The sequence below is a fragment of the Ranitomeya imitator genome, chromosome 6, assembly GCF_032444005.1.
Source record: "Ranitomeya imitator isolate aRanImi1 chromosome 6, aRanImi1.pri, whole genome shotgun sequence".
In the NCBI taxonomy this organism is placed as follows: Eukaryota; Metazoa; Chordata; class Amphibia; order Anura; family Dendrobatidae; genus Ranitomeya; species Ranitomeya imitator.
Genome location: NC_091287.1, coordinates 322643041 through 322670427, shown reverse-complemented (window position 1 = coordinate 322670427; position 27387 = coordinate 322643041). Strand labels below are relative to the sequence as shown.

General features: G+C 45.2%; 1 protein-coding gene across 4 annotated transcripts in view; it reads left to right on the top strand.

Annotated features, from left to right (window-relative positions):
- The window catches only part of DTNBP1 (dystrobrevin binding protein 1), a 192160-nt gene that overhangs the window by 13865 nt on the left and 150908 nt on the right, over positions 1-27387 (top strand). For all 4 annotated transcript variants that reach the window (XM_069730821.1, XM_069730823.1, XM_069730825.1 and 1 more), the window contains exons 3-4: positions 6338-6388; positions 10001-10061. In XM_069730821.1, the coding sequence (XP_069586922.1) occupies positions 6338-6388; positions 10001-10061 (112 nt within the window). The remainder of the gene's footprint in view (positions 1-6337; positions 6389-10000; positions 10062-27387) is intronic.

Sequence of the window (27387 nt, the reverse complement as noted above, 5' to 3'; positions counted from 1 at the left end):
CCGTTCATTATTGCCCCATAGCTGTGCCATATAGTGCTCTGCACCGTTCATTATTGCCCCATAGATGTGCCATATAGTGCTCTGCACCGTTCATTACTGCCCCATAGCTGTGCCATATAGTGCTCTGCACCGTTCATTATTGCACCGTTCATTATTGCCCCATAACTGTGCCATATAGTGCTCTGCACCGTTCATTACTGCCCCATAGCTGTGCCATATAGTGCTCTGCACCGTTCATTACTGCCCCATAGCTGCCATATAGTGCTCTGCGCCGTTCATTATTGCCCCATAGCTGTGCCATATAGTGCTCTGCGCCGTTCATTATTGCCCCATAGCTGTGCCATATAGTGCTCTGCACCATTCAGTATTGCCCCATAGCTCTGCCATTGCTGCTGCTGCTGCAATAAAAAAAAAAGCCATACTCGCCTCTCTTGCTTGCAGCTCCCAGCGTCCGATGCCGGGGTCTCTCCGCTCTGACTGATCAGGGAGAGGGCGCCGCGCACACTATATGCGTCATCACGCCCTCTGACCTGCACAGTCAGAGCGGAGAGACGCCGGGAAGATGGTAATGGCGCCCGGCATGTGGAACGGGGATAGGTAAATATGACATACTTACCTGCTCCCAGCGTCCCGCTCCCTCTGCCTGTCACACGGTCTTCGGTGCCGCAGCCTCTTCCTCTATCAGCGGTCACTGGCACCGCTGATTAGAGAAATGAATATGCGGCTCCACCCCTATGGGAGGTGGAGCCGCGTATTCATTTCTCTAATGAGCGGTCCCACGTGACCGCTGAAGAGGAGAAGAACTGCAGCACCGAAGACCATGTGACAGGCAGGGGGAGCGCCGGGACTAGGTGAGTATGCCTCAGCGCCCTCTCCCCCTCACCCGCCGTCCCTGCCGCCCACCGTCACTCGAGTATAAGCCGAGAGGGGCACTTTCAGCCCAAAATTTTGTGCTGAAAATCTCGGCTTATATTCGAGTATATACGGTATGTCTATTTTGTGTGTATGATTTTTTTTTTTCCTAGTTAGCCTTTTTATAGCGACAAAATAAAACGTGACTTATTAGTCCCCTTTTTAGGTACATTGAATTCTGATTTTTTGAGGGAAGTGAAGTACCTATGTCTAGCATTCTAGTTTTATTCCATTATGACTAGCGATGATATGCCATAACATTATGATCAGTCGGAGTCCAAGCTCTCTAGTAGTTCCCATGAATCAAAGGACTGTACGTTGTCCAAGCAGATGCACCCCCATTGGTCTCTGTGATGTGCCCCCCACTTGCTATTGCCGAAACACTTTTAGGCTATGTGCACACGTTGCGGATTCGTCTGCGTTTTACCTGCGGAATTACCACGGATTTCCTGCGGTTTTTGTGCGGATTCCACCTGCGGTTTGACACCTGCGGATTCCTATTGAGGAGCAGGTGTAAACCGCTGCGCAACCCACACAAAGAATTGACATGCAGCAGAAAATACAAGGCAGCGTTTCCGAGCGGTATTTTCCGCAGCATGGGCACAGCGGATTTGGTTTTCCATAGGTTTACATGGTACTGTAAACTAAGGGAAAACAGCTATACGCAGCGGCCAATCCGCTGCGGATCCGCAGCCAAATCTGCAACGTGTGCACATAGCCTTAACGGCCTTTGCACATGTTGTAGATTTGTGGTTTTGTTTTTTTTCTTTCACATATTTGTCATAAAACCTAAAGCTGATGCAAGTAAAATGAATGTGAATCTTGAAGTCTCATGCACGGTGCAGATTTAAATTTGTAGCATGTCGATTCTTTCAGTGGTTTTGCAGTGTTTTTTTTCTCTCAAAGAAAGCAATGAGCAAAAAGGCTGTCAGTTTTTGCAGCATTTTTGAAGAAAAAAGAACACATCTACAGCAGGGTGTGAAACCAATTTATTTTTGTGATTTCCAAGGTTTTAAACCAAATTTCTTGTTGTGCTCACATGAGCATGTATGTAACTATTAGTATAGTTTAATTAAATTAGTGATATCTGTTTAAGGGAACCTGTCACCCTCCCCCAGGTGTTTTTAACTAAAAGAGCCACCTTATGCAGCTCTAATGCTGCATTCTGTCAAGGTGGCTCTTTTAGTTGGGGTCCCTGCCAACGCTGAACTATTCATTTTTAGAATTTGCCTTTCCTCCCTGTAGTTTGTCAGGGGGGCATGTCTTTTCCCCCTGACACAAACGCCTCCCAGCCATCACTCAGGGCCTCCGGGCGCCGCCTCCACTTCCTTCCTTAACGTCCCTGACGCCTGCGCTGTAAGTGGGTTTTTTTTTTCGGGCATGCGCAGTTTGCGCTGCCCTTCGACTCCCTTCACATGATGGGAACTTACAATGCAGGTGCTAGGGACGTTAATGAAGTAAGTGGAGGCGGCGCCCGGAGGCTCTGAGTGATGGCTGGGAGGCGTTTGTGTCAGGGGGGAAAAGACATGCCCCACTGACAAACTACAGGTAGGAAAGGCAAATTCAGTGTTGGCAGGGACCCCAACTAAAAGAGCCACCTTGACAGAATGTAGCATTAGTGCTGCACAAGGGGGCTCTTTTAGTTAAAACCGCCTGGTGGGTGGTTCCCTTTAAAGTAAACAATAGATGACCAGCTCAGTGCCCTATCAATGTGTACAAGTAAACAATGCCCTACCAATTCAGCATCCCCTACTTTTTGTACATTTGCAATTGTGTAGTTTTACATGAACTCCAGTAACTTTTACGCTATGTGCGCACGTCGCGTATTTGTTTGCAGAAATTTCTGCAAGGTTTCTGCATCTCTTGGCAGAAAAACAGCTGGAAATATGTGAGTTTTCCATAGAGCTAAATAAAGATATATTATTAAAAAAAATTGTGATGTCATTTCCTTGTTCAACCTCTTCAGCCAGATACCCTCATTAATAAATAAAGACGCAGACACACACACACACACACACACACACACACACACACACACACACACACACACACACACACACCTGCCTATGTAGGAACATTAACATAAACCTACATACAGTGGGGCAAAAAAGTATTTAGTCAGTCAGCAATAGTGCAAGTTCCACCACTTAAAAAGATGAGAGGCGTCTGTAATTTACATCCTAGGTAGACCTCAACTATGGGAGACAAACTGAGAAAAAAAAATCCAGAAAATCACATTGTCTGTTTTTTTAACATTTTATTTGCATATTATGGTGGAAAATAAGTATTTGGTCAGAAACAAAATTTCATCTCAATACTTTGTAATATATCCTTTGTTGGCAATGACAGAGGTCAAACGTTTTCTGTAAGTCTTCACAAGGTTGCCACACACTGTTGTTGGTATGTTGGCCCATTCCTCCATGCAGATCTCCTCTAGAGCAGTGATGTTTTTGGCTTTTCGCTTGGCAACACGGACTTTCAACTCCCTCCAATGGTTTTCTATAGGGTTGAGATCTGGAGACTGGCTAGGCCACTCCAGGACCTTGAAATGCTTCTTACGAAGCCACTCCTTCGTTGCCCTGGCGGTGTGCTTTGGATCATTGTCATGTTGAAAGACCCAGCCACATTTCATCTTCAATGCCCTTGCTGATGGAAGGAGGTTTGCACTCAAAATCTCACGATACATGGCCCCATTCATTCTTTCATGTACCCGGATCAGTCGTCCTGGCCCCTTTGCAGAGAAACAGCCCCAAAGCATGATGTTTCCACCACCATGCTTTACAGTAGGTATGGTGTTTGATGGATGCAACTCAGTATTCTTTTTCCTCCAAACACGACAAGTTGTGTTTCTACCAAACAGTTCCAGTTTGGTTTCATCAGACCATAGGACATTCTCCCAAAACTCCTCTGGATCATCCAAATGCTCTCGAGCAAACTTCAGACGGGCCCAGACATGTACTGGCTTAAGCAGTGGGACACGTCTGGCACTGCAGGATCTGAGTCCATGGTGGCGTAGTGTGTTACTTATGGTAGGCCTTGTTACATTGGTCCCAGCTCTCTGCAGTTCATTCACTAGGTCCCCCCGCGTGGTTCTGGGATTTTTGCTCACCGTTCTTGTGATCATTCTGACCCCACGGGGTGGGATTTTGCATGGAGCCCCAGATCGAGGGAGATTATCAGTGGTCTTGTATGTCTTCCATTTTCTAATTATTGCTCCCACTGTTGATTTCTTCACTCCAAGCTGGTTGGCTATTGCAGATTCAGTCTTCCCAGCCTGGTGCAGGGCTACAATTTTGTTTCTGGTGTCCTTTCACTGCTCTTTGGTCTTCACCATAGTGGAGTTTGGAGTCAGACTGTTTGAGGGTGTGCACAGGTGTCTCTTTTTATACTGATAACAAGTTTAAACAAGTTTACAGGTAATGAGTGGAGGAAAGAGGAGACTCTTAAAGAAGAAGTTACAGGTCTGTGAGAGCCAGAAATCTTGATTGTTTGTTTCTGACCAAATACTTATTTTCCACCATAATATGCAAAAAAATGATCAAAAACAGACAATGTGATTTTCTGGATTTTTTTTTCTCAGTTTGTCTCCCATAGTTGAGGTCTACCTATGATGTAAATTACAGACGCCTCTCATCTTTTTAAGTGGTGGAACTTGCACTATTGCTGACTGACTAAATACTTTTTTGCCCCACTGTATGCTGTAACAAAAAAGCAACTGTCAGAAATCTGCATGAAATGCAATATCTGTTTATTTTTCAAAAAATTAAAAAAAAAAAAAAATTGCGTGGGCTCCCGCATAATTTTAATAACCAGCACAGGGAAAGCAGACGGCTGAGGGCAGATGTTAATATTCTGAGAAGGAACCAATAGTCAAAGGTTCCCAGGCTATTAATATCAGCTCACAGCTGTTTGCTTACCTCTAACTGACTAGTTTACAGGGGAACCCCAGAAAAAAATTGACATGGTGTCCCCCTATAAAATCGAACCAGCAAAGGCTAGGCAGAGCTGATATTAATAGCCTGGGAAGGGGCAGTGAATATGGGCATGCCCCCAGGCTAAAAACATCAGCTCTCAGCCGCCCCGGAAATGGCGCATCTTATAGATGCGCCAATTCCGGCTCTTAGCCTCGCTCTTCCCACTTGCCCTGTAGCAGTGGCAAGTAGGGTTCATATTTGTGGGGTTGATGTCACCTTTGTGTTGTCAGGTGACATCAACCCCACAGGTTAGTAATGGAGAGGCGTCTTACTAATCCTATAGTTACATGGTAAATAAAGACACCGCCAGAATAAAGTCCTTTATTTGAAATAATCACACAGACTCCTTTATTGAATCTAAATTTACCATACTTACAGAATGCCTAATCCCCGACACCCTCATCTCCTGCAACAAAAATAAAATAATAAACCAACATATAATCTTATCCTGTCTGACGTAGTCCATTTAATGCTGAGTGTCCCACTGTGATCTCATGTGTAGAACAGATGTGACCGCTCTACCCGGCCTCCGGCGATACACTGACAGGAGGTAATCGCTCCATCAGTGTATCCTTGCTGTGAGAGTTCACCGGAATTCATCAGCTCCGGTACTCTCACTTACGGCACTACCGCTGTGTGAGAACTTTCCCACACAGCAGTGCCTCAGCTTGTTTTTATGATGCACTAATAAAGGACAAGATATTTATTCTATTTTCATCTCCTCCATTCAATATTTGCATGAGCTTGACAAGTGAGTGATTTACACATATTCTCGGCACACACACACACGCACGCACACGCACACACATACATACATTCTCCGCCCACACACACACACACACACACACACACACACACACTCTCCGCCCACACACTCTTCCTCCTTCTGACATAATTTCCCTTTGACAAATCGCAGCGTTTTTGGCAGCAAATACGCAGGAAATACGCAAACCTTTTTACACGTGCGTTTTTTGCTGCAGATTTGACTGACTCAATTGAAGTCAATGAGTCAAAAACACTGCAGAAACGCAAAAAGAATTGACATGCTGCGGAAAACAAAACGCTGCAAATACGGACGGAAATTTACGGATCATGTGCACAACACTTCAGGATTCTCATTACATTACCTTGCATAAGTATTCCATAGCATTTTTGGAGCTTTCCGCACTTAAAAAAATACTGCGAAATACATATCAGAAGCGCATCATGTGCACATAGCCATAGAGTAAAGCTGATCTTTGGGATCCAGAAAAGGCAGCAAATAAGGCAGCAAAACCTGTGTTTTGTCTGCAGATTTTTTTTACTGCCAAGAGATCAGGTTTTAGCTGCAGAAAAAAACTACGTGTGAACATAGCCTTGGTCAGTTGAGAATAGACGGACACAGTCTTAAGATATCTGTTTGTGTATACATTATGTATGAAGTAACTAATGAATGTTTTCATTCTTTATAGGCCCGCAGAACAATCTGTCAGGTTTCCAGCGGGTGTGGAACTTCTTAGCAGGTAATTGCTTTACAAATGCAATGGACTATAAAATCCATATAATTTAACGTAATTAAGTAGTGTTCCAAACATGGCACAACCCCAAAATACACTGGAGAAAGGCATGAGTATTGATCTCTGGACCTGGATGTCTGTTTAGATTTTTATTTTTTATAAATGATCCACTTTTTCTGAGATGCCAAATGGAAGACCGAGCAGGCAGCCTCTGTCACAAATCTAAAAATACAAACTATTGATTTATTGTTGCTTATATAGCGCTATCGTATTCCGCAGCGCTTTCCAGACATCATAATCATTGTCCCCATTGGGGCTCATAATCCACATTCCAGTATGTCACAGGAGAGTGGAAGGAAAACCGAGAAAACTTGCACAAACGCGGGGAGAGCATAAAAACTCTTGCAGATGTTTTCATTGGTGGGATGAACTCGGGATCCCAGCGCTACTAACCACTGAGAAACCAGCTACATACTTCAGTTTAATGATCTTCTTCACATATAATAACTTAAGGCCTCCTTTGTACAGTGTTGAAAAATGTAAAAAAAAAAAAATGCATGTTTGTTTTTTTTATCATTTTACAAGTGTTCTCAGTGGAAATTTGTATTTTAGAATGTTCTAGTTTTTACTTTGTAAAGAATCATAACAGTAAGGCAGCCTATTAAACACCCCCATCTTTGCAAGCAGACACTGGAGTGGTTGTCTGTCTAGTTAAAGGGGTTGTATGGGATTTTAAGATGGAAGACCTATCCTTAGGCTAGGTCATCAATGTCTGATCGGTAGGGATGCAACACCCGCCACCAGGCAGATCAGCTGTTTCCAGTGTAGGCAGATGAGCTGTTTCCAGTGTAGCCAGTGTAGGCAGGTCAGCTGTTTCCAGTGTTGGCAGCTCCCGTAACTGCTCGGTTACGGAGCAACGCAGCACAGCTCTGACTGTATAGTTCTATTCAAATCAATAGAGTGGATGTGCAGTACCCGGCCGCAGAAAATATTCTGGAGCTGTGCAGCTCCGTAACTGAATAGTTCTGGTCGCTGCCGACGCTGGGAACAGCTGACTGGCGGGGTGCCAGTTGTCACACCCCAACCAATCGGGCATTCATCACCTATCCTATCCATATGCTATTCATAAGTGTTATAGTCCTAGACAAACCCCTTACACATTGATGTGTATTTGAAAGACAAGTACCTCATCAGTAAAAGAACTTGAACTTCATGATTCTCAGTCCCTGGCCACATTAAAGATATCCATTAAGCATCTAGGGGAGGAATTCATCATATACATTATATGTACAAAAGCTGCAGAATTTTACCCAAATTTAACAAATTAACGTTTTTACGCTAACACCCTAACCCCCAGACACGTGGATGGAGCTTAATCGAGAAAGGCGTTGTTTAACTTGGCATTATAGACTCGCCTTATTTATGCCAGAAAGTAGAGTAAATTGTAGCATAAGGCTATGTACACACGTCCAGAATTGCCGCGGAAATTTCCACAGCAATTCCGCAACTGTGCCGCTGGTAAAACGCATACGGAATTGGCATGCGTATTTCCGCTAAACACTAGCGTTTTACAAGTGTAATTAGCTTGTAGAATGCTAGCATTTTCCCAGCGATCTGTAGCATTGCTTGGAAAACTGATTGACAGGTTGGTCACACTTGTCAAACTTTTTTATCGCATCGCGAAGAGCGGGAAGACTGCCGGGGATGCTGGAAGGTTAGAATATCATGATTTTTTATTTTAATTCTTTTTTTTTTTTTTTTTTTACAATTATATGGTTCCCAGGGCCTGGAGGAGAGTCTGGAGGATGCTTAATGTATGCGTTTTTTCCTGAATGTTTGCACACAGCCTAAATGTACTCCCGCTCATAATTAGTACATTTTCTAAATCTAGCATACTGCTGGTTTAAATGCAGGAAATTCAGAAACATACTCTTTTTAGGCTACGTTCACATTTGCGCCGTGGGGCGCAGCGTCGTCGACACATACCGACGCATGCGTCATGCGCCCCTATCTTTAACATGGGGGCGCATGGACATGCGCCGTATGCAATGTCATGCGTTTTATGATGCATGCGTTTTTTGGGCACACCAGACAGGACGCGGACGACGCTACAGGTTGCAGTTTTGATGCGTCACATTTCCGAAGAAAAACGCATGCAACGCACCTGCATCATAAATGCGCCAAAAAAACACATTAGTGTCTATGAAAAACGCATAGGGCGCAAGTTCTTGCATTGAGCCGCGTTTTTTGACGCATGTGTCTTTTGACTAAATGTATTTTTTTGGGGCGTTTTGGATCTTCAATTGTATAGGACAACGCATGCGTCAAAATGCTGCATTGTGTATGCGTTTGCCATGCGTTGTGCGTTGCGTCGACGCTGCGCCAAACAACGCAAATTTGAACGTAGCCTTAAGTGTACTTTGGGAATAGAAAAAATGAATACATTAGATAAGGTATTTATTTATAATGACAATTATTTGACAAATCGCTCACTTCCTTGAGAGCTAATCACTATAGTGCATTAAAATGGTCACCAGTTTGCTACATTTTACGTAAACCCGTCTTAGAATGTTAACAGATGCATGTGCAGCAGACACTGCTGCCTACCCAGTCTATCTGATCTAATATTGGAGATGCCATGGGTGCTGATGTAAGATGAGGCTGCTCACACTGCTGCCCACCCTGTCTATCTGATCTAGTACTGGAGATACCATGGGTGCTGATGTAAGATGAGGCTGCTCACACTGCTGTCCACCCTGTCTATCTGATCTAGTACTGGAGATACCATGGGTGCTGATGTAAGATGAGGCTGCTCACACTGCTGCCCACCCTGTCTATCTGATCTAATATTGGAGATACCATGGATGCTGATGTAAGATGAGGCTGCTCACACTGCTGTCCCCCCTGTTTTCTGAATGCTGAGTTGCTGCTGTGACCTGAAGATAACTGACACCATACGCTGACAGCAGTGGAACTTCTTTCTGCACATGCTCACAGCCACTTGTCCTGTTACCACTTTAGAACAGGTTACTGTCAGTGAAAGAAGATGGTGGCAATTGTATCATACTATACTGATTCCTTCTGGGAAAAAACACAAATGTGATTTTTCATTGAAAGGTATTTTGTAATTCATTTCCAATGACGTTTTTTAAATTCATTTATTGTTCTGCGTTTTTTTTTGTTTTTATTCCCGATAAAAAAAATCTTCCAAATGAATAAGTCAACCGTTTACTAAATTGATGGCATATAAAACATGTTTTGATAGTTTGAAGGACTCTCTAATGACAGATTAGAATTGAATGTTGGTCACTGATTAATACTCCTAATCATTATTGATGAATAGAGACAAGTTTGCAGTCTAGTGACTCTGCCAACAGAACACAAGGATCAGATAACACATGGTTTGAGGAATTATGTGCAGTTCTACATTGAAATGCATCGCGGATGTACATGACACCATCTGCCTTTTTGAGATCTAATGTCATCACTGTGATGTTCTGAAGTCTCTCCCAGGCTTATTATAAGAAGCTTCTGTAGTATATCCAATGTTTGTTAATTCTACTTAATGTATGAGGAGTTGAAGAACTATAGTGATTACTTTCATATTTTCCATTGTAGGTATGAGGATTCATGGGCTGCATTACACAAAGGTGCAAAAGAATGTGCTAAAGTAGGAGAGGTAAATGTTACTAATGTCATGACATGAAACTACTAATCTTGTTGTGTGATACTGACTACTAAACGGTATATTGAATAGCAAAGAAAAAAGAGATCTGTACAGACAAACAATCACATATTTGTATAAATATTTATTAACCCCTTAAAAACCACCGATACGCCTTTTAATGGAAGCAGTTAAGGGCACTTATGCCTCAGCGCCGCTTTTTAACGGTGCTGGAAAATAAGTGTATAGCGCCTCTTAATAACGGTATGTCTGCGGGGTCTCGGCTACCGGGGGTAGCTGAGAACCCAGAGAACATGATTCGGGCCAGTTTTTACCAACTCCAGTGTTGCGATCGCTGTTATTAACGGAATAATGGCGACCGCAAAAAAATAGACCGATTTCGCATTTAATTTCTCTCCTCTGATGTGGTCGCACATCATAGGAGAGAAAAATGAGGTCCCCTGATTCATCATCCCTCCCGGCACCTCAGTTTTCCCCGCAGCCTCCAGTATATTCTTCCGGGAGAAAATGGCGGGCACATGCGCAGTGCGCTCATCGAGATCTGGCCGCCAGCACCCAACAACAATTGGAAATTTTTCCTATTGATTCATTTTCATCACTGTGATAGACCCTATCAAGGTGATAAAAATGAATAGAAAATCACAGCCCCCTTTATTACACTCTTAACTAGGTAAAAATAAAATAAAAGTATTTATTTCCATTAGGGTTGGGCTAAAATTAGGGTTATGGTTGGGATTACGACTAGGGTTAGGGTTGGGGTTGGGATTAGGGTTAGGGGTGTGTTGGGATTATGGTTGGGGTTGGGACTAGGGTTAGGGGTGTGTTATGGTTAGGGTTGGAGTTAGAATTTGGATGTTCCACTGTTTAGGCACATCAGGGAGTCTCTGAATGTGACATGGCACCACCACTGATTCCAGCCAATTTTGCATTCAAACGGTGCTCCCTCCCTTCTGAACCCTGCCATGCACCCAAACAGTGGTTTTCTCCTTCTCATTGGGGGACACAGGACTGTGGGTGTATGCTACTGCCGCCAGGAGGCTGACACGAAGTAAACATAAAAACAGTTTAGCTCCTCCTCCGCAGTATACACCTTGACACCGGCTGCAGGCGAACCCAGTTCATGCTTAGTGTCTGAAGGAGGCACACGTCTGGTTCCCAGACCTTTCTGGACCCTTTTTTGGAAGTGAGACAGGGGCGACGGACCTTATTGAAGGGGTTCGATCTCCCCAAACCATCAACGGGCGAACATGTGGAGTGTCGCCTCGACGTATCCTCTCCCGCGACGTGGGACTTGCTGGACTAAGCCCTGACCACACTAAGATAATGAAACCCTAGGCTATACAGGTGCGTACGCATTGTCCGTGCGGCCCCACTGCATCACCAATGCTAGACAGAGGTGATAAAGGGGGGCGGACGGTCCCTCTCCTCATCCTATAGAAAGGAAGATGAAGTTAGGGTGCCTGCACGTCTGTTTGGTTACACAGCCCCCGTCACGCGGGCACCGGCATTCAAAAAGGGCTGCCTGTGGGGGGGCTATGAGGGCTCCTGGGGCGCGCATTTTACCGGGGGTTTGGATTTCGTTCCTGGCGTCCCTTCGGTCTGGCTGCGATGGCGGCTGGAGTCTTTTTCTGCCGGTGGCGCCGCGGTCTCGGCGCCGCACTGCCCTGTTTCCGGCGGCGCCGCGGCCTGTGTGTTACGGGCGGCGCCGCACTGCGGACCGCCAGCGTCACTTCCGGGGCGGCCGATAATTCAGTCCGTGGCTTCTAGCAGGAAGTAGGTTGCAGATGGAAGTCCCGCCCCTTCCGGCTATGTCATTTGCGGCGGCTCCGCCCCCCTCCTCGCCAAAGCGCTGGGAAAGCATCCTCTAGGCCGCAGACGCTGCTGTTTCCGGTTCCGCCCACTAGTGGGGGCGCTCTTTTTCAAAAAAGGCAGCTCGGATTCTTCGCTGTGGGACACAGAACAAACGGGGACACAAGACTGGGGTAAGTGCTACTCCCCCCAGCATGACAGCATTGTGTGCTGCATTACTACGGCCTACCTAGATTACCCTGATTATAGCATTGCAGGGCACCATGTCTAGAAAGGCCAAAACTCACACGGTACTATGTATACCGCATGTGTAGTCTGTCGGTCCGCTTTTCCGCATGCCCAGAGTAGTCGTCTCTGTGAGGCCTGCGTCTCCGAACGCGCTCAGGAGCCCTCCTCTGCGTCTCAGGTGGATGCCGTAGTTTCTCCCCCGGAATGGGTCACATCCTTGTCGCAGTCTATAGCATCCCTAACAAAGGCAATCGAGTCCCTGCAGACCCCGGCTGGGGCCAGGGACAGCGGTTCACCTGCCGTTGAGAGGTCTTCCGACTCTCAGGAGCCTTCGGCCTGCAGAGGCCGCGCTCGCACTAGGCAGACGGGGGGAAAGCGAACCCACACAGCGTCTCCCGGTCCATCAAGGGCATCTGCTTCCTGGAGTTCCCCTTCTCGTTCACCTTCTCCAGTGGAGAGCGGTGAACTCGGTTCGGACTACGATTCCGAGGGATCCCTCATTCTAGGGGCCCCTGATTACCAGGAGTCAGTAGACAGTCTAATCGAGCCTGTCAACCAGACCCTTGGTATAGAGGACGAATCTACCTTGATATCTGGTCATAAGGTATCATTCAAGAGGGCCAAGCAGTCTCATAGGGTGTTCGCTTCTCACCCCGAGTTTGAGGACTTGGTCCAACGTCACAGGGAGTATCCAGACAGTCGTTTTGCGGGACAAAAGGCTCTGAATGCTAGATACCCTTTTGCTCCTGAATTGCGTAAGAAATGGGCAGAATCCCCTTCGGTAGATCCCCCGGTTTCTCGTTTGGCCTTTAATACACGGTTATCCCTTCCCAATGTCTCATCTATTAAGGATCCTACTAATCGACTTATTGATAGTTTGGCTCGTTCAGTCTTTGAGGCTTCAGGTTCAGCTCTCTCGCCCTCTTTTGCGACGACGTGGGTATCTAATGCCATGAGATGAGATGAGGTCAGAATGTTTGACCAAGGCTCTTCAGGAGAGGGATCTTCCAGTGGAGTTGACTGAGATATCAAATCAAATATCTCTGGCTGGGAGCTACCTGATCAATGCGTCTTTAGATGCAGCAAACTGTGCGGCTTCAGCGGCAGCAAACGCTATTGCCATCAGAAGGGCTCTTTGGTTGAGAACATGGCGAGCAGATTCTACCTCTAAGAAACCTCTTACAACCCTTCCTTATCAGGGGGACCCATTATTTGGAGAAAAATTGGATCAGCTCATTTCTGATACAACAGGAGGAAAAAGCTGTTTTCTTCCACAGCAGAAGATTAAGCAGCCTTTTCGTCGTCAGTTCCAGGCTCACTTTAAGCCCTTTCGCAATACCAGGTGGACCCCAACGTCAAATCCCACTGCTCCAGGGTGACCCAATCAGGACAGAGATCATAAGATCTCATACAGGTCTAACCCGTTGGGGAGAATGCGATCTCAGGGGAGGGGAAGGGGATCTAGGTCCCATAGGTTTTCGGCCAAATGACTGGAGTCGGCCTCTGGTCTGCGCCGACAAACTAGGGGGCCGCCTACTCTTTTTTTTTTTTTTTTTTTTTTTTCACCAGTCCTGGCTCACGGTGGTTCACGACAGATGGGTAAGAGAACTGGTGTCTTCAGGATATAAGATAGTTTGTCAACCTTCCTCCGTGCCGATTCTTTCCTTCCCGTCTTCCCAGCTCAAAATCCCGGTTACAGGCCCTGTTCAATCCTATAGAGTCTCTTCGGCTCCACGGGGTCATCATTCCAGTTCCAAAGGAAGAAAGATTTCAGGGGTTCTATTCCAACCTGTTCTTGGTTCCCAAAAAGGACGGATCGGTAAGGCCCATTCTGGACCTGAAACGTTTAAACAGGTTTGTCAACATTCGTCGCTTTCGAATGGAGTCTCTTCGATCAGTCATTGCGTCAATGGAAAAGGGAGAATTCTTAGCTTCAATAGATATTCAAGATGCATATCTGCACATTCCCATATTTCCTGCGCATCAGAGATTCCTACGTTTCGCTGTAGGCAATCGGCATTTTCAGTTCACAGCCTTACCTTTCGGGCTAGCCACCGCCCCCATAGTGTTCACCAAGGTCATGGTGGCTGTTGTGTCCATCCTGCATTCTCGGGGCATACTCATTTCACCTGACTTAGACGATCTCCTCATCAAGGGGCCGTCTTTTCGTGCCTGCGAGGAAAACGTCAGCATTACTCTAGACACTCTTTCTCATCTAGGGTGGCTGGTAAACCGAGAAAAATCATCCCTCGTACCATCCTGGAGAATTTCTTTTCTAGGGATGTTTTTCAACACCTTACAAGGCTTGACAATCCTACCTCGGGACAAGGTCCTGAAACTTCAGCAAGAGGTGAAGACCCTTCGCCGGCCAGTCTATCACACAATTCGGTTTTGCATGAGGGTCTTACTGAGAATGGTGGCGGCGATAGAAGCAGTGCCTTTTGCGCAACTCCATCTTCGCCCTCCTCAGCATGCTCTGTTATCAGCGTGGGACAGGAATCCATTCTCTCTCAACCTCAGGTGCCGTCTCTGTCCAGGTCAGACAGGATCTCTCATGGTGGTCAACGAGTCCATCTCTTCAACAGGGGAAACCTTTTCCCCCAGTCCATTGGCTGGTGGTCACGACAGACGCCAGCCTTCTAGGTTGGGGAGCAGTATTTTACCGCCACACAGCCCAGGGACGCTGGTCCTCGCAGGAGTCAACCCTCCCGATCAATCTGTTGGAGATTCGGGCAATTCAGATGGCGTTGCAGCATTTTCATCATCTCCTGGCAGGCAGCCCTGTCCGGATTCAATCGGACAATGCTACAGCGGTGGCGTACATAAATCATCAAGGGGGTACCCGCAGCAGCATCCCGAAGTATTTCTGCAGATATGTCTCAACTCTGGGGAACCCCGGATGTACGTAGTCCTGATGGCTTCCGGGAGGAATGCCAAAGTACCCAGGTTTGTCGCCCGATGTCGAGACCCACAGGCGATTGCTGTGGACGCGTTAGTTTTGCCTTGGGGCCAGTTTCATCTCCCATATCTGTTTCCCCCTCTAGCACTGCTCCCGAAGGTAATCAGAAAGGTCAAGGCAGAAGGAGTTCCAGCTATCCTGGTCGCTCCAGATTGGCCTCGTCGGTCATGGTACGCAGACCTAGTGCAGCTGCTCGCCGGAGCTCCGTGGCGGCTTCCGGACCGCCTGGATCTACTTTCGCAGGGCCCGATCTACCACCAGAACTTAAGGGCCCTGTGTTTAACGGCCTGGCCATTGAATCTTGGATCCTAACACAGGACGGGTTTTTCCAAGAGGTAGCCGCTACCATGATTAATGCCCGGAAATCCGTCTCTGCACGTAGTTATCATCACACCTGGAAGGTTTTCCTTTCATGGTGCAGAGGGCGTGGGCTCCCCCCACTACGTTTCTCCATCCCAAACATTCTTGCGTTTCTCCAAACCGGCTTGGATTCAGGGCTTGCACCGAGTTCATTTAGAAGACAGATATCAGCCTTGCCGGTACTTTTTCAGTGCAGGATCGCTATTAATCTACAGGTAAAAACTTTCCTACAGGGAGTTCATAAGTTCTTCCTTACAGAACCCCCCTGGATGCTTGGGACCTTAATCTGGTCTTAAGTGCCTTGCAGGAAGTTCCTTTCGAACCCCTTCAGGACGTCTCTTTAACTTACATTTCCTGGAAGGTTGTATTCTTGGTGGCCGTTACTTCAATTAGACGGGTATCGGAGCTGGCTGCTCTATCCTGTCGGGCTCCTTTTCTACGGTTCCATCAGGATAAGGTGGTGCTCTGACCAGCACCTTCCTTTTTACCAAAGGTGTTTTCTTCGTTCCACATTAACGAGGACATTGTCTTGCCTTCTTTTTGTCCGGCACCAACGCACCGTGTGGAAAAAGCTCTCCATACGTTAGACCTAGTGAGAGCGCTGAGAAGGTACGTGTCTCGGACAGCACCTTTTCGGCAGACGGATGCGCTGTTTGTCCTCCCTGAGGGTCGCAGGAAGGGACTTGTGCCCTCGAGATCAACCTTGGCCAGGTGGATACGATCGGCTATTCAGGAGGCCTACCGCGTCAAGGGGGTAGCCGTTCCGGCCGGAATCAAAGCGCATTCCACTCGGGCAGTGGGGGCTTCCTGGGCGCTTCGGCACCAGGCTTCAGCGGAACAGGTTTGCAAGGCCGCAACCTGGTCTAGTTTGCATACCTTTTCCAAGCACTACAATATCCACACTCAGACTTCTGCAGATGCAAGTCTGGGTAGAAGGATTCTTCAGGCAGCGGTGGCGCACTTATAGTCGGCAGATGCCTGGATGTTATACCGGTGAGTTAATTCCCCACCCAGGGACTGCTTTAGGACATCCCACAGTCCTGTGTCCCCCAATGAGGCAAAGGAGAAATAGGAATTTTTGTGTTACTCACCGTAAAATCCTTTTCTCCGAGACGCTCATTGGTGGACACAGCTCCCTCCCTGTTAGCCAGATGGCTCCTTTTTTGTTTCATTTTTTTCTGACTGGTTCAGTCAGTGGGGTTATTTCTAGACATGTTGTTTTCTGTATTAATGCTGATATGTTTCCTTTTCTCTCCTACTGCTTTTGCACCAAACTGGATTCGCCTGCGGCCGGTGTCAAGGTGTATACTGTGGAGGAGGAGCTAAACTTATTTTTATGTCAGCCTCCTGGCGGCAGTAGCATACACCTACAGTCCTGTCTCCCCCAATGAGCGTCTCGGAGAAAAGGATTTTACGTTGAGTAACACAAAAATCCCTATTTCCCCCCACATATGGGGTATAAGCGTACTTGGGAGAAATTGCACAACACATTTTGTGGTCCATTTTCTCCTGATATACTCTTGTGAAAATAAAAAAAAATTGGTTCCAAAGTAAATTTTTTGTCAAAAAAGTAAAATGTTCATTTTTTTTCTTTCCACATTGCTTTATTTCTCGTGAAGCACCTGAAGGGTTAATAAACTTGAATGTGGTTTTGCGCACCTTGAGGGGTTCAGTTTTTAGAATTGGGTCACTTTTGAGAGCCGTATATACTCGAGTATAAGCAGAGACCTCTAATTTTTTCACAAAAAACTGGGAAAACTTAATGACTCGAGTATAAGCCTAGGGTGGGAAATGGAGCAGCTACTGATACATTTCAAAAATAAAAATAGGTACCAATAAAAATAAAATTAATTGAGACATCAGTAGGTTAAGTGTATTTGAATATCCATATTGAATCAGGAGCCCCATATAATGCTCTATACAGTTCATGATGGGCCCCATAAGATGCTCCATAATAAAATATGCCCTATAAAGTTTATGATGGGCCCCATAAGATGCTTCATACAAAAATATGCCCCATATAATGCTGCACAAAGTTTGATTATGGCCCCATAAGATGCTGCATAGAAAATGTGCCCCTGCGACTCAAGGATAAGTCATTATAATGGGGGACTTCAACTACCCTGAAATAGATTGGGGAACGGAAATCTGCAGTTCCAGCAAAGGTCATCGGTTTTTGACAACTATGAGAGACAATTACCTTTCACAACTGGTTCAGGACCCAACAAGAAGGGGGGCACTACTAGACCTAATATTAACCAACAGGCCAGACCGCATATCAAATATAAGGGTTGGGGGTCACTTGGGGAATAGTGATCACAAAATAATAAGTTTTCATGTATCCTTCAATAAGATGGGTAGTAGAGGGGTTACAAGGACACTAAGCTTCAGGAGGGCAAATTTCCAACGGATGAGAGATGATCTTGGTGCAATTAACTGGGACGATATACTGAGACATAAAAATACACAAAGAAAATGGGAGATGTTTAGTAGCATCCTGGATAGGACCTGTGCACAATATATACCGTATGGGAATAAACATACTAGAAATAGGAGGAAACCAATATTGCTAAATAGAGCTGTAAGGGCCTCAATAAGTGACACAAAGAAAGCATTTAGAGAAGTAAAGGAAGTAGGTAGTGATGAGGCATTAAATAAATACAGCAAATTAAATAAATTCTGTAAAAAGCAAATCAAGGCAGCAAAAATTGAGACAGAGACTCATTGCCAGAGAGAGTAAAAATAATCCCAAAATATTCTTTAACTACATAAATAGTAAGAAACTAAAAAATGATAGTGTTGGCCCCCTTAAAAATAGCCTGGGTGAAATGGTGGAAGAGGATGAGGAAAAAGCCAATATGCTAAATGACTTTTTTTCGTCAGTATTTACACAAGGAAATTCCATGGCAGACAATATGATCAGTGATAACAAAAATTCCCCATTAAGTGTCACCTGCTTAACCCAGCAGGAAGTACGGCGGCGTCTAAAAATCACTAAAATTGACAAATCTCCAGGCCCGGATGGGATACACCCCCGAGTACTGCAGGAATTAAGTAGTCATTGATAGACCATTATTTTTAATTTTAAAGACTCCATAATAACAGGGTCTGTACCACAGAACTGACGTATAGCAAATGTGGTGCCAATATTCAAAAAGGGGGCAAAAACTGAACTCTGTAATTATAGGCCAGTAAGCTGAACCTCTACTGTGGGTAAAATCCTGGAGGGCATTCTAAGGGATGCTATACTGGAGTATCTGAAGAGGAATAACCTCATGACCCAGTATCAGTGTGGGTTTACTAGGGACCGTTCTTGTCAGACTAATCTGATCAGCTTCTATGAAGAGGTAAGTTCCGGACTGGACCAAGGGAACGCAGTGGACGTAGTGTATATGGACTTTTCAAAAGCTTTTGATATGGTGCCACACAAAAGGTTGATACATAAAATGAGAATAATGGGGATAGGGGAAAATATGTGTAAGTGGGTTGAGAGCTGGCTCAGGGATAGGAAACAAAGGGTGGTTATTAATGGAGCACATTCGGACTGGGTTGCGGTTAGCAGTGGGGTACCACAGGGGTCAGTATTGGGCCCTCTTCTTAACATTTATTAATGACCTTGTAGGGGGCATACAGAGCAGAATTTCAATATTTCCAGATGACACTAAACTCTGCAGGGTAATCAATACAGAGGAGGACAATTTTATATTACAGGATGATTTATGTAAACTAGAAGCTTGGGCTGATAAATGGCAAATGAGCTTTAATGGGGATAAATGTAAGGTCATGCACTTGGGTAGAAGTAATAAGATGTATAATTATGTGCTTAATTCTAAAACTCTGGGCAAAACCGTCAATGAAAAAGACCTGGGTGTATGGGTGGATGACAAACTCATATGTAGTGGCCAGTGTCAGGCAGCTGCTGCAAAGGCAAATAAAATAATGGGAGGCATAGATGCTCATGAGGAGAACATAATTTTACCTCTATACAAGTCACTAGTTCGACCACACTTAGAATACTGTGCACAGTTCTGGTCTCCGGTGTTTAAGAAAGACATAGCTGAACTAGAGCGGGTGCAGAGAAGAGCGACCAAGGTTATTAGAGGACTGGGGGGGTCTGCAATACCAAGATAGGTTATTACACTTGGGGCTATTTAGTTTGGAAAAACGAAGGCTAAGGGGTGATCTATTTTTAATGTATAAATATATGAGGGGACAGTACAAAGACCTTTCTAATGATCTTTTTAATCACAGACCTGAGACGCGGACAAGGGGGCAACCTCTACGGCTGGAGGAAAGAAAGTTTAAGCATAATAACAGACACGGATTCTTTACTGTAAGAGCAGCGAGACTATGGAACTCTCTGCCGCATGATGTTGTAATGAGTGATTCATTACTTAAATTTAAGAGGGGACTGGATGCCTTTCTTTAAAAGTATAATGTTACAGGTTATATATACTAGATTCTTTGATAGGGCGTTGATCCAGGGAACTAGTCTGATTGCCGTATGTGGAGTCGGGAAGGAATTTTTTTTTCCCCAATGTGCCACATGGTTTTTTTTTGCCTTCCTCTGGATCAATATGTTAGGGCATGTTAGGTTAGGCTATGGGTTGAACTAGATGGACTTAAAGTCTTCAACCTTAATAACTATGATACTATATAATGCTGCATAAAGGTTGATTATGGCCCCATAAGATGCTCCATAGAAACATTTGCCCCATATAATGCTGCTGCGGAAAAAAAAAAGACATACTTACCGCTTGTCCTGAGCAGGCGGGGACACTGGCATTTGCGATATTCACTTGTCCCCATTCCACCGCCGCACACATTAAACACGTCATCGCGCCCTCTGACCTAAATGTCACAGCCAGAGGATGCAGAAGACACAGCGGTGCACGGTGGTGGAACGGGGACAGTTGAATATCGCAATGCTAACCCTCCTCCGTTATACTCACCCTCCCAGCGCGGTCCCTGGCAGCTTCTCTGATGCGATAATCTCTGTCCCCGACAGCTTGTTTCTGTGTTCAGTGGTCACTGGTACCGCTCATTAGAGTAATGAATATGCGCTCCACCCCTATGGGGGCTGTATTCATTAATGAGCGGTACCACGTGACCGTTGAACACAGGAAGAACTGTGGGCGCCGGAGAAGCAGGGACATGCAGAGTTGTATCTGGATTGATCTGGTATTATTTGACAGCTGCCGCTCCCCCTTCCCCGCCGACCCCCTGGGACAATGACTCGAGTATAAGTCAAGGGGGGCACTTTCAGCCTAAAAAAAGGGCTGAAAATCTCGGCATATACGGTATTTTCTGTTTGTTTGACCCCCCTCAAACTCGCTTCAAATGTGAGGGGTCCCTAAAAAAAAAAAAAGATTTTGTAAATTTTATTGGAAAACTGTGAAATCGCTGGTCAATTAATCCTTATGACGTCCTAACAAAAAAAAATTCTGTTTCCAAAATTGTGCTGATGTAAAGTTGACATGAGGGAAATGTTATTTATTAACTATTTTGTGCGATATGATTCTCTGATTTAAGGGTACAAAAATAAAAAGTTTGAAAATTGCAAAATTTGCTACATTTTTGCCAAATTTCCATTTTTTCATAAATAAACACAAGTTATATTGAACTTATTTTACTCCTAACATGAAGTACAATATGTCACGAAAAAACATTCTCAGAATCAGTGGGATCCGTTGACGCGTTCTAGAGCTTTAACCTCAAAGTGACAATGGTCAGAATTGTAAAAATTAGCCCAGTCATTAAGTACAAAATTGGCTGTCACTAAGGGGTTAATTTAACACAAAGCCAACAAGGAAGGACAAACATGTAAAACCGTACCTCAGGTAATACCGTACATCAGGTTACTAGACAATAAAAGGCAACATTGCATCTTTTTTCCAACCTTGCCTGACAACCATAAGAAACCGCTTTAACCAGAAGTAGCAATATGCTATATTATTTTGCAATATGATAGCAAGAAAAAAATGCAAAGATAATATATCCAATACAACACTTCATAATGCGTATCTTTATGACCTATCTCTTTTAGATATCATTCTGGGCCCCCACCCTTTTTGATTGATTATATTTCTCTTTTTCCTTTTTCCCCAAAAAACGCGATCTCTTTTTAATTTCTCTGTCCTCCGATGTGATCACACATCAGAGGACAGAGAAAAGGGGTCCCAGGTAGCCCCCCGATACTCACCTATCTCCCCCGGTGCTCCTCGTGTCTCCCGGTGGGCGTCGCCATCTTCAAAATGGCGGGCGCATGCGCAGTGCGCCCGCCGGCCGGCACCGGGAGAATCTTTGGGGTCTCGGCTGCCGGGGGTAGCCGAGACCCCAAAGAACATGTTCGGGGTCGGTTTTACCGACCTCTGTTTTGCGATCGCCAGTAATTAACTGTTTACCGGCGACCGCAAAAAAAAAAAAAAATCAAAGTGTAATTCTCTGTCCTCTGATGTGATCGCACATCAGAGGACAGAGAAATAGGGGGATTCGGGGACCCTATCATACTCACCTGTGTCCCTGGGTCCTCCTGTTGCTCCTCCTGGCCGCCGGCAAAAGAAAATGGCGAACGCATGCGCAGTGCGCCCGCCATCTGTCTCCATCTGCCGGCCGGCAGGAGAACAGCAGTTGGGGCTAAAATTAGGGTTAGGGCTAGGGTTAGGGCTAAGGTTAGGGTTGGGGCTAAACTTAGGGTTAGGGTTGGGGCTAAATTTAGGGTTAGGGTTCTTTCACACTTACGTCGGTACAGGGCCGTCGCAATGTGTCGGCCCGACATATCGACGCACGTTGTGAAAATTGTGCACAACGTGGGCAGCGGATGTAGTTTTTCAATGCATCCGCTGCCCAATCTATGTCCTGGGGAGGAGGGGGCAGAGTTACGGCCACGCATGTGCGGTCAGAAATGGCTGACGCGACGTACAAAAAAAAGTTACATTGAACGTTTTTTGTGCCGACGGTCCGCCAAAACACAACTGATCCAGTGCACGACGGACGCGACGTGTGGCCATCCGTCACGATCCGTCGGCAATACAAGTCTATGGGCAAAAAAATGCATCCTGTGGGCACATTTGGAGGATCCGTTTTTTGTCCAAAACTACGGATTGTGACGGATGCCAAACGACGCAAGTGTGAAAGTAGCCTTAGGGTTACGGTTAGGGTTGGGGCTAAAGTTAGGGTTAGGGTTGGTATTAGGGTTACGCTTGGGATTAGGGTTATGTTTGGGATTAGGGTTAAGATTAGGGTTGTGATTAGGGGTGTATTGGGATTAGGGTTAGGTTTCAGGTTAGGGTTGAGATTAGGATTAGGGGTGTGTTGGATTTAGGGTTTTGATTAGGGTTATGGTTAGGGTTGACATTAGGGTTGTTTTGGGGTAAGGGTTGTGATTATCGTTAGGGTTAGTGATTAGGATTATGGATCGGGTTGGGATTAGGGTTAGGGGTGTGTTGGGGTTAGGGTTGGAGCTAGAATTGGGTTTCCACTGTTTAGGTACATCAGGGGGTCTCCAAACACGACAGCCAATTTTGCGCTCAAAAAGTCAAATGGTGCTCCCTCCCTTCTGAGCTCTGCCGTGCGCCCAAACAGTGGTTTACCCCCACATATGGGGTATCAGCATACTCAAGATATATTGGACAACAACTTTTAGGGTTCAATTTCTCCTGTTACCCTTGTGAAAATAAAAATTTGGGGGCAAAAAGATCATTTTTGTAGAAAAAATGCGATTTTTTTTTTTTTTTTTTTTTTTTTTTTTTTTCCACGGCTCAACGTTATAAACTTCTGTGAAGCACTTGGGCATTGAAAGTTCTCACCACACATCTAGATAAGTTCCTTGGGGGGTCTAGTTTCCAAAATGGGGTCACTTTTGGGGGGTTACTACTGTTTAGGTACATCAGGGGCTCTGCAAACGCAACATAACGCCCACAGACCATTCTATCTAAGTCTGCATTCCAAAACGGCGCTCCTTCCCTTCCGAGCTCTGCCGTGCGCCCAAACAGTGGTTTACCCCCACATATGGGGTAACAGCATACTCGGGATAAATTGGACAACAACTTTTGGGGTCCAATTTCTCCTGTTACCCTTGTGAAAATAAAAACTTGGGGGCTGCAAAATCTTTTTTGTGGAAAATTTTTATTTTTTTATTTTCACGACTCTGCATTCTAAACTTCTGTGAAGCACTTGGGCATTCAAAGTTCTCACCACATATCTAGATAAGTTCCATGGGGGGTCTAGTTTCCAAAATGGTGTCACTTGTGGAGGGTTTCTACTGTTTAGGCACATCAGGGGCTCTCCAAACGCGACAGGGCGTCCAATCTCAATTCCAGACAATTCTACATTGAAAAAGTAAAACGGCACTCCTTCTCTTCCAAGCTCTGCAGTGCACCCAAACAGTGGTTTACCCTCACATATGGGGTATCTACGTACTCAGGAGAAATCGCACTACAACTTTTGTGGTCTAATTTCTCCTGTTACCCTTGTGAAAATAAAAATTTGGGGGCAAAAAGATCATGTTTGTAGAAAAAAATGTGATTTTTTTTTTTTTTTTTTTTCACGGCTCAACGTTATAAACTTCTGTGAAGCACATGGGGGTTCAAAGTGCTCACCACACATCTAGATAAGTTCCTTAAGGGGTCTAGTTTCCAAAATGGGGTCACTTGTGGGGGGTTTCCACTGTTTAGGCACATCAGGGGCTCTCTAAGCGTGACATGGCGTCCGATCTCAATTCCAGCCAATTCTGCATTGAAAAAGTCAAACAGCGCTCCTTCACTTCCAAGTTCTGCGGTGCGCCCAAACAGTGGTTCACCCCCACATATGGGGTATTGGCGTATTCAGGAGAAATTGCATAACAAAATTTATGGTTACATTTCTGTTTTTATACTTGTGAAAATAAAAAAAATGGTTCTGAATTAAAATGTTTGCAAAAAAAAGTTAAATGTTCATTTTTTCCTTCCACATTGTTTCAGTTCCTGTGAAGCACGTAAAGGGTTAATAAACTTCTTGAATGTGGTTTTGAGAACCTTGAGGGGTGTAGTTTTTAGAATGGTGTCACACTTTGTTATTTTCTATTATATAGACCCCTCAAAATGGCTTCAAATGTGATGTGGTCCCTAAAAAAAAAAGGTGTTGTAAAAATGAGAAATTGCTGGTCAACTTTTAACCCTTATAACTCCCTAACAAAAAAAAATTTTGTTTCCAAAATTGTGCTGATGTAAAGTAGACATGTGGGAAATGTTATTTATTAACTATTTTTCATGACATATCTCTCTGATTTAAGGGCATAAATACAAAGTTTGAAAATTGCAAAATTTTAAATATTTTCGCCATATTTCCATTTTTTTCATAAATAATCGCAAGTAATATCGAAGAAATGTTACCACTAACATGAAGTACAATATGTGACGAAAAAACAATCTCAGAATCAGCCGGATCTGTTGAAGCGTTCCAGAGTTATAACCTCATAAAGTGACAGTGGTCAGAATTGCAAAAATTGGCCCGGTCATTAAGTACCAAATTGGCTCTGTCACTAAGGGGTTAAGCAATACAAGTCATAACTGGTACAGGAGGAGAGAGGACCCTGCCCGCGAAGGCTCACTATCTATCATATATATTTTTTGTTTTTTGCTTTATATACAGTCTGACTGAGGAAGGTCTTTATAGGACCGAAACGTTTTTTTTTTTTTGGATTGCTTGCCCAAAATGAAATGACCTGCTCACAACATCTACCTGAGTGCCAAGCTTTTTACAAGTTGTATCACTAAAGTTGTAAACAATTCAATGTGTGCAGACGCGCAATGGATATGATGTTAAAGATCTGATTCATAAGTGAAACTGTTAGTATTTCCCGCACATGCACATATAGTCTGTTGGGATAGCAGAATAACACCATCCTCCAGCTGTCTGCTGGGTATTAAGAATAAGAGGGACCCCACACCATTTTTTTTCTCCTTATTTCTTTATTAGCTAAATACATGTACTGTAAGCTTCACATCCACTGCACTAATTCTACATCTCACTGACCTATTTCTTACTATGCACAGGCTGCGGCTGGTGAATCCTCTCATCAGTGTCGCCTGCTCTCGCTGCTATCTGGTTGACATGCTGTCCTCTGTGTAACAGCGTGGGTGTCCACATCGGTCTGCGATACCCAGGGCTGTGACCGGCAGTGTCTCCGGTCAGAGCCAGTGTTTGCCATGCTGTCACACAGAGTGGGAACCGCCAGATGTTCGGGTCCCCCATTCACTTGGATGAGTTCAAGTTCTGGTACCCGAACCAATTTTTTATTTTTTTTTATAAAGTTCATCCAAACTCACCGGAGCCGAACATCCACAGGTCCGCTCATCCTTAGACCTGGATAATCGCATTACCAGGTAATTTTTATCTTACAATGAGCAACAACCTAAAACTGAACCTCAAAAAACTGTGGAGGTATTACATTTACCCTCTGCGTGCTTAATCAGCCATCATCTGCCTTTAAAGGGAACCTGTCACCTGAATTTGGCGGGACTGGTTTTGGGTCATATGGGCGGAGTTTTCAGGTGTTTGATTCACCCTTTCCTTACCCGCTGGCTGCATGCTGGCCGCAATATTGGATTGAAGTTCATTCTCTGTCCTCCGTAGTACACGCCTGCGAAAGGCAATCTTGCATTGCGCAGGCATGTACTACGGAGGACAAAGAATGAACTTCAATCCAATATTTCGGCCAGCATGCAGCCAGCGTTTAAGGAAAAGGTGAATAAAACACCTGGAAACTCCGCCCATATGACCCAAAACTGGTCCCGCCAAATTCAGGTGACAGGTTCCCTTTAATAGTCGCGAGTGGAACCTCTGCTCCACCCGCAGCTGTTAACCTGTTAAATTCCTCTGTCAGTTTATGAGCCGGGGGTCTGCTTGTCATTATGATACTGTGAAAGCCAGCGTTTATCTGGTGTTAATAGATCATGATTATAGCTATACCTAGCAATTCTGAAGCCCAGTTATGTATACTCCAAGCGATCAAACAATCGCAATGTCAAGTCCCGTAAGGTGACTATTTCGTAAAGTATAAAGTTAAAAACATAAAAATAAAAGTTTAAAAAAATATAAAAAAAGTACAAGAGTTCAAATTTTTGCCCCATTAAAAAAGGGGTATTCCCACAATAGAAATCTTTCCCCTAACCGCAAGGGAAATAGCCAAGCGCCGTCCTCTGCTTTGTTTAGCTGTCCCATGGACAATGTATGGAGCGGAGATCGAGTATTTGTACTATATACTATGGTTAGGGAGTAATGTAGGACAGTTAGTGCATTCACCACCAGTATACTATATGTTCAATGCATCAGTTCTGCCACTAGATGTCACCATCTTAACTGACATTACTTATAATGCATTTATACTGTTAGGCCATGTTCACACAGTGCGTTTTTTTCTGCGGAACCGCAGCGTTTTTGCCGCTGCGGTTCCGCAGCTGTTTTCCATGCAGGGTACAGTGTACTGTACCCTATGGAAAACAGGAACCACTGTGCACATGATGCGGGAATCGGGGAAAAAAAGCCGCGCTGAATAGCCGCGGTAAAAAAGAAGTACCATGTCACTTCTTTTTTCGGAGCCGCAGCGGTTCTGCACCCATTGACCTCCATTGTGAGGACAAACCCGCAGTAAAACCCGCAGATGAAAAAAATATCTGCGGGTTTTACTGCGGTTTGTGGTGCCGAACCGCTGCAGCAGGAAGTGCGGGGAAGCGGGCGGAAGTGCGTGGGCGGAGTGTGGCTGCCCCCCCGTGCTCCGATCCCGCCCCCCCCCCCCGTGCTCCAATCCCACCGCCCCGTGCTCCGATGCCCCCCCCCCCCCGTGCTCCGATGCCCCCCCCGTGCCCTAATCTCCCCCCCTTATACTTACCCGGCGTCCCGGTGTCCGTCCGGCCGTCTTCTCCCTGGGCGCCGCCATCTTGCAAAATGGCGGGCGCATGCGCAGTGCGTTCCAAAGTGCATTTT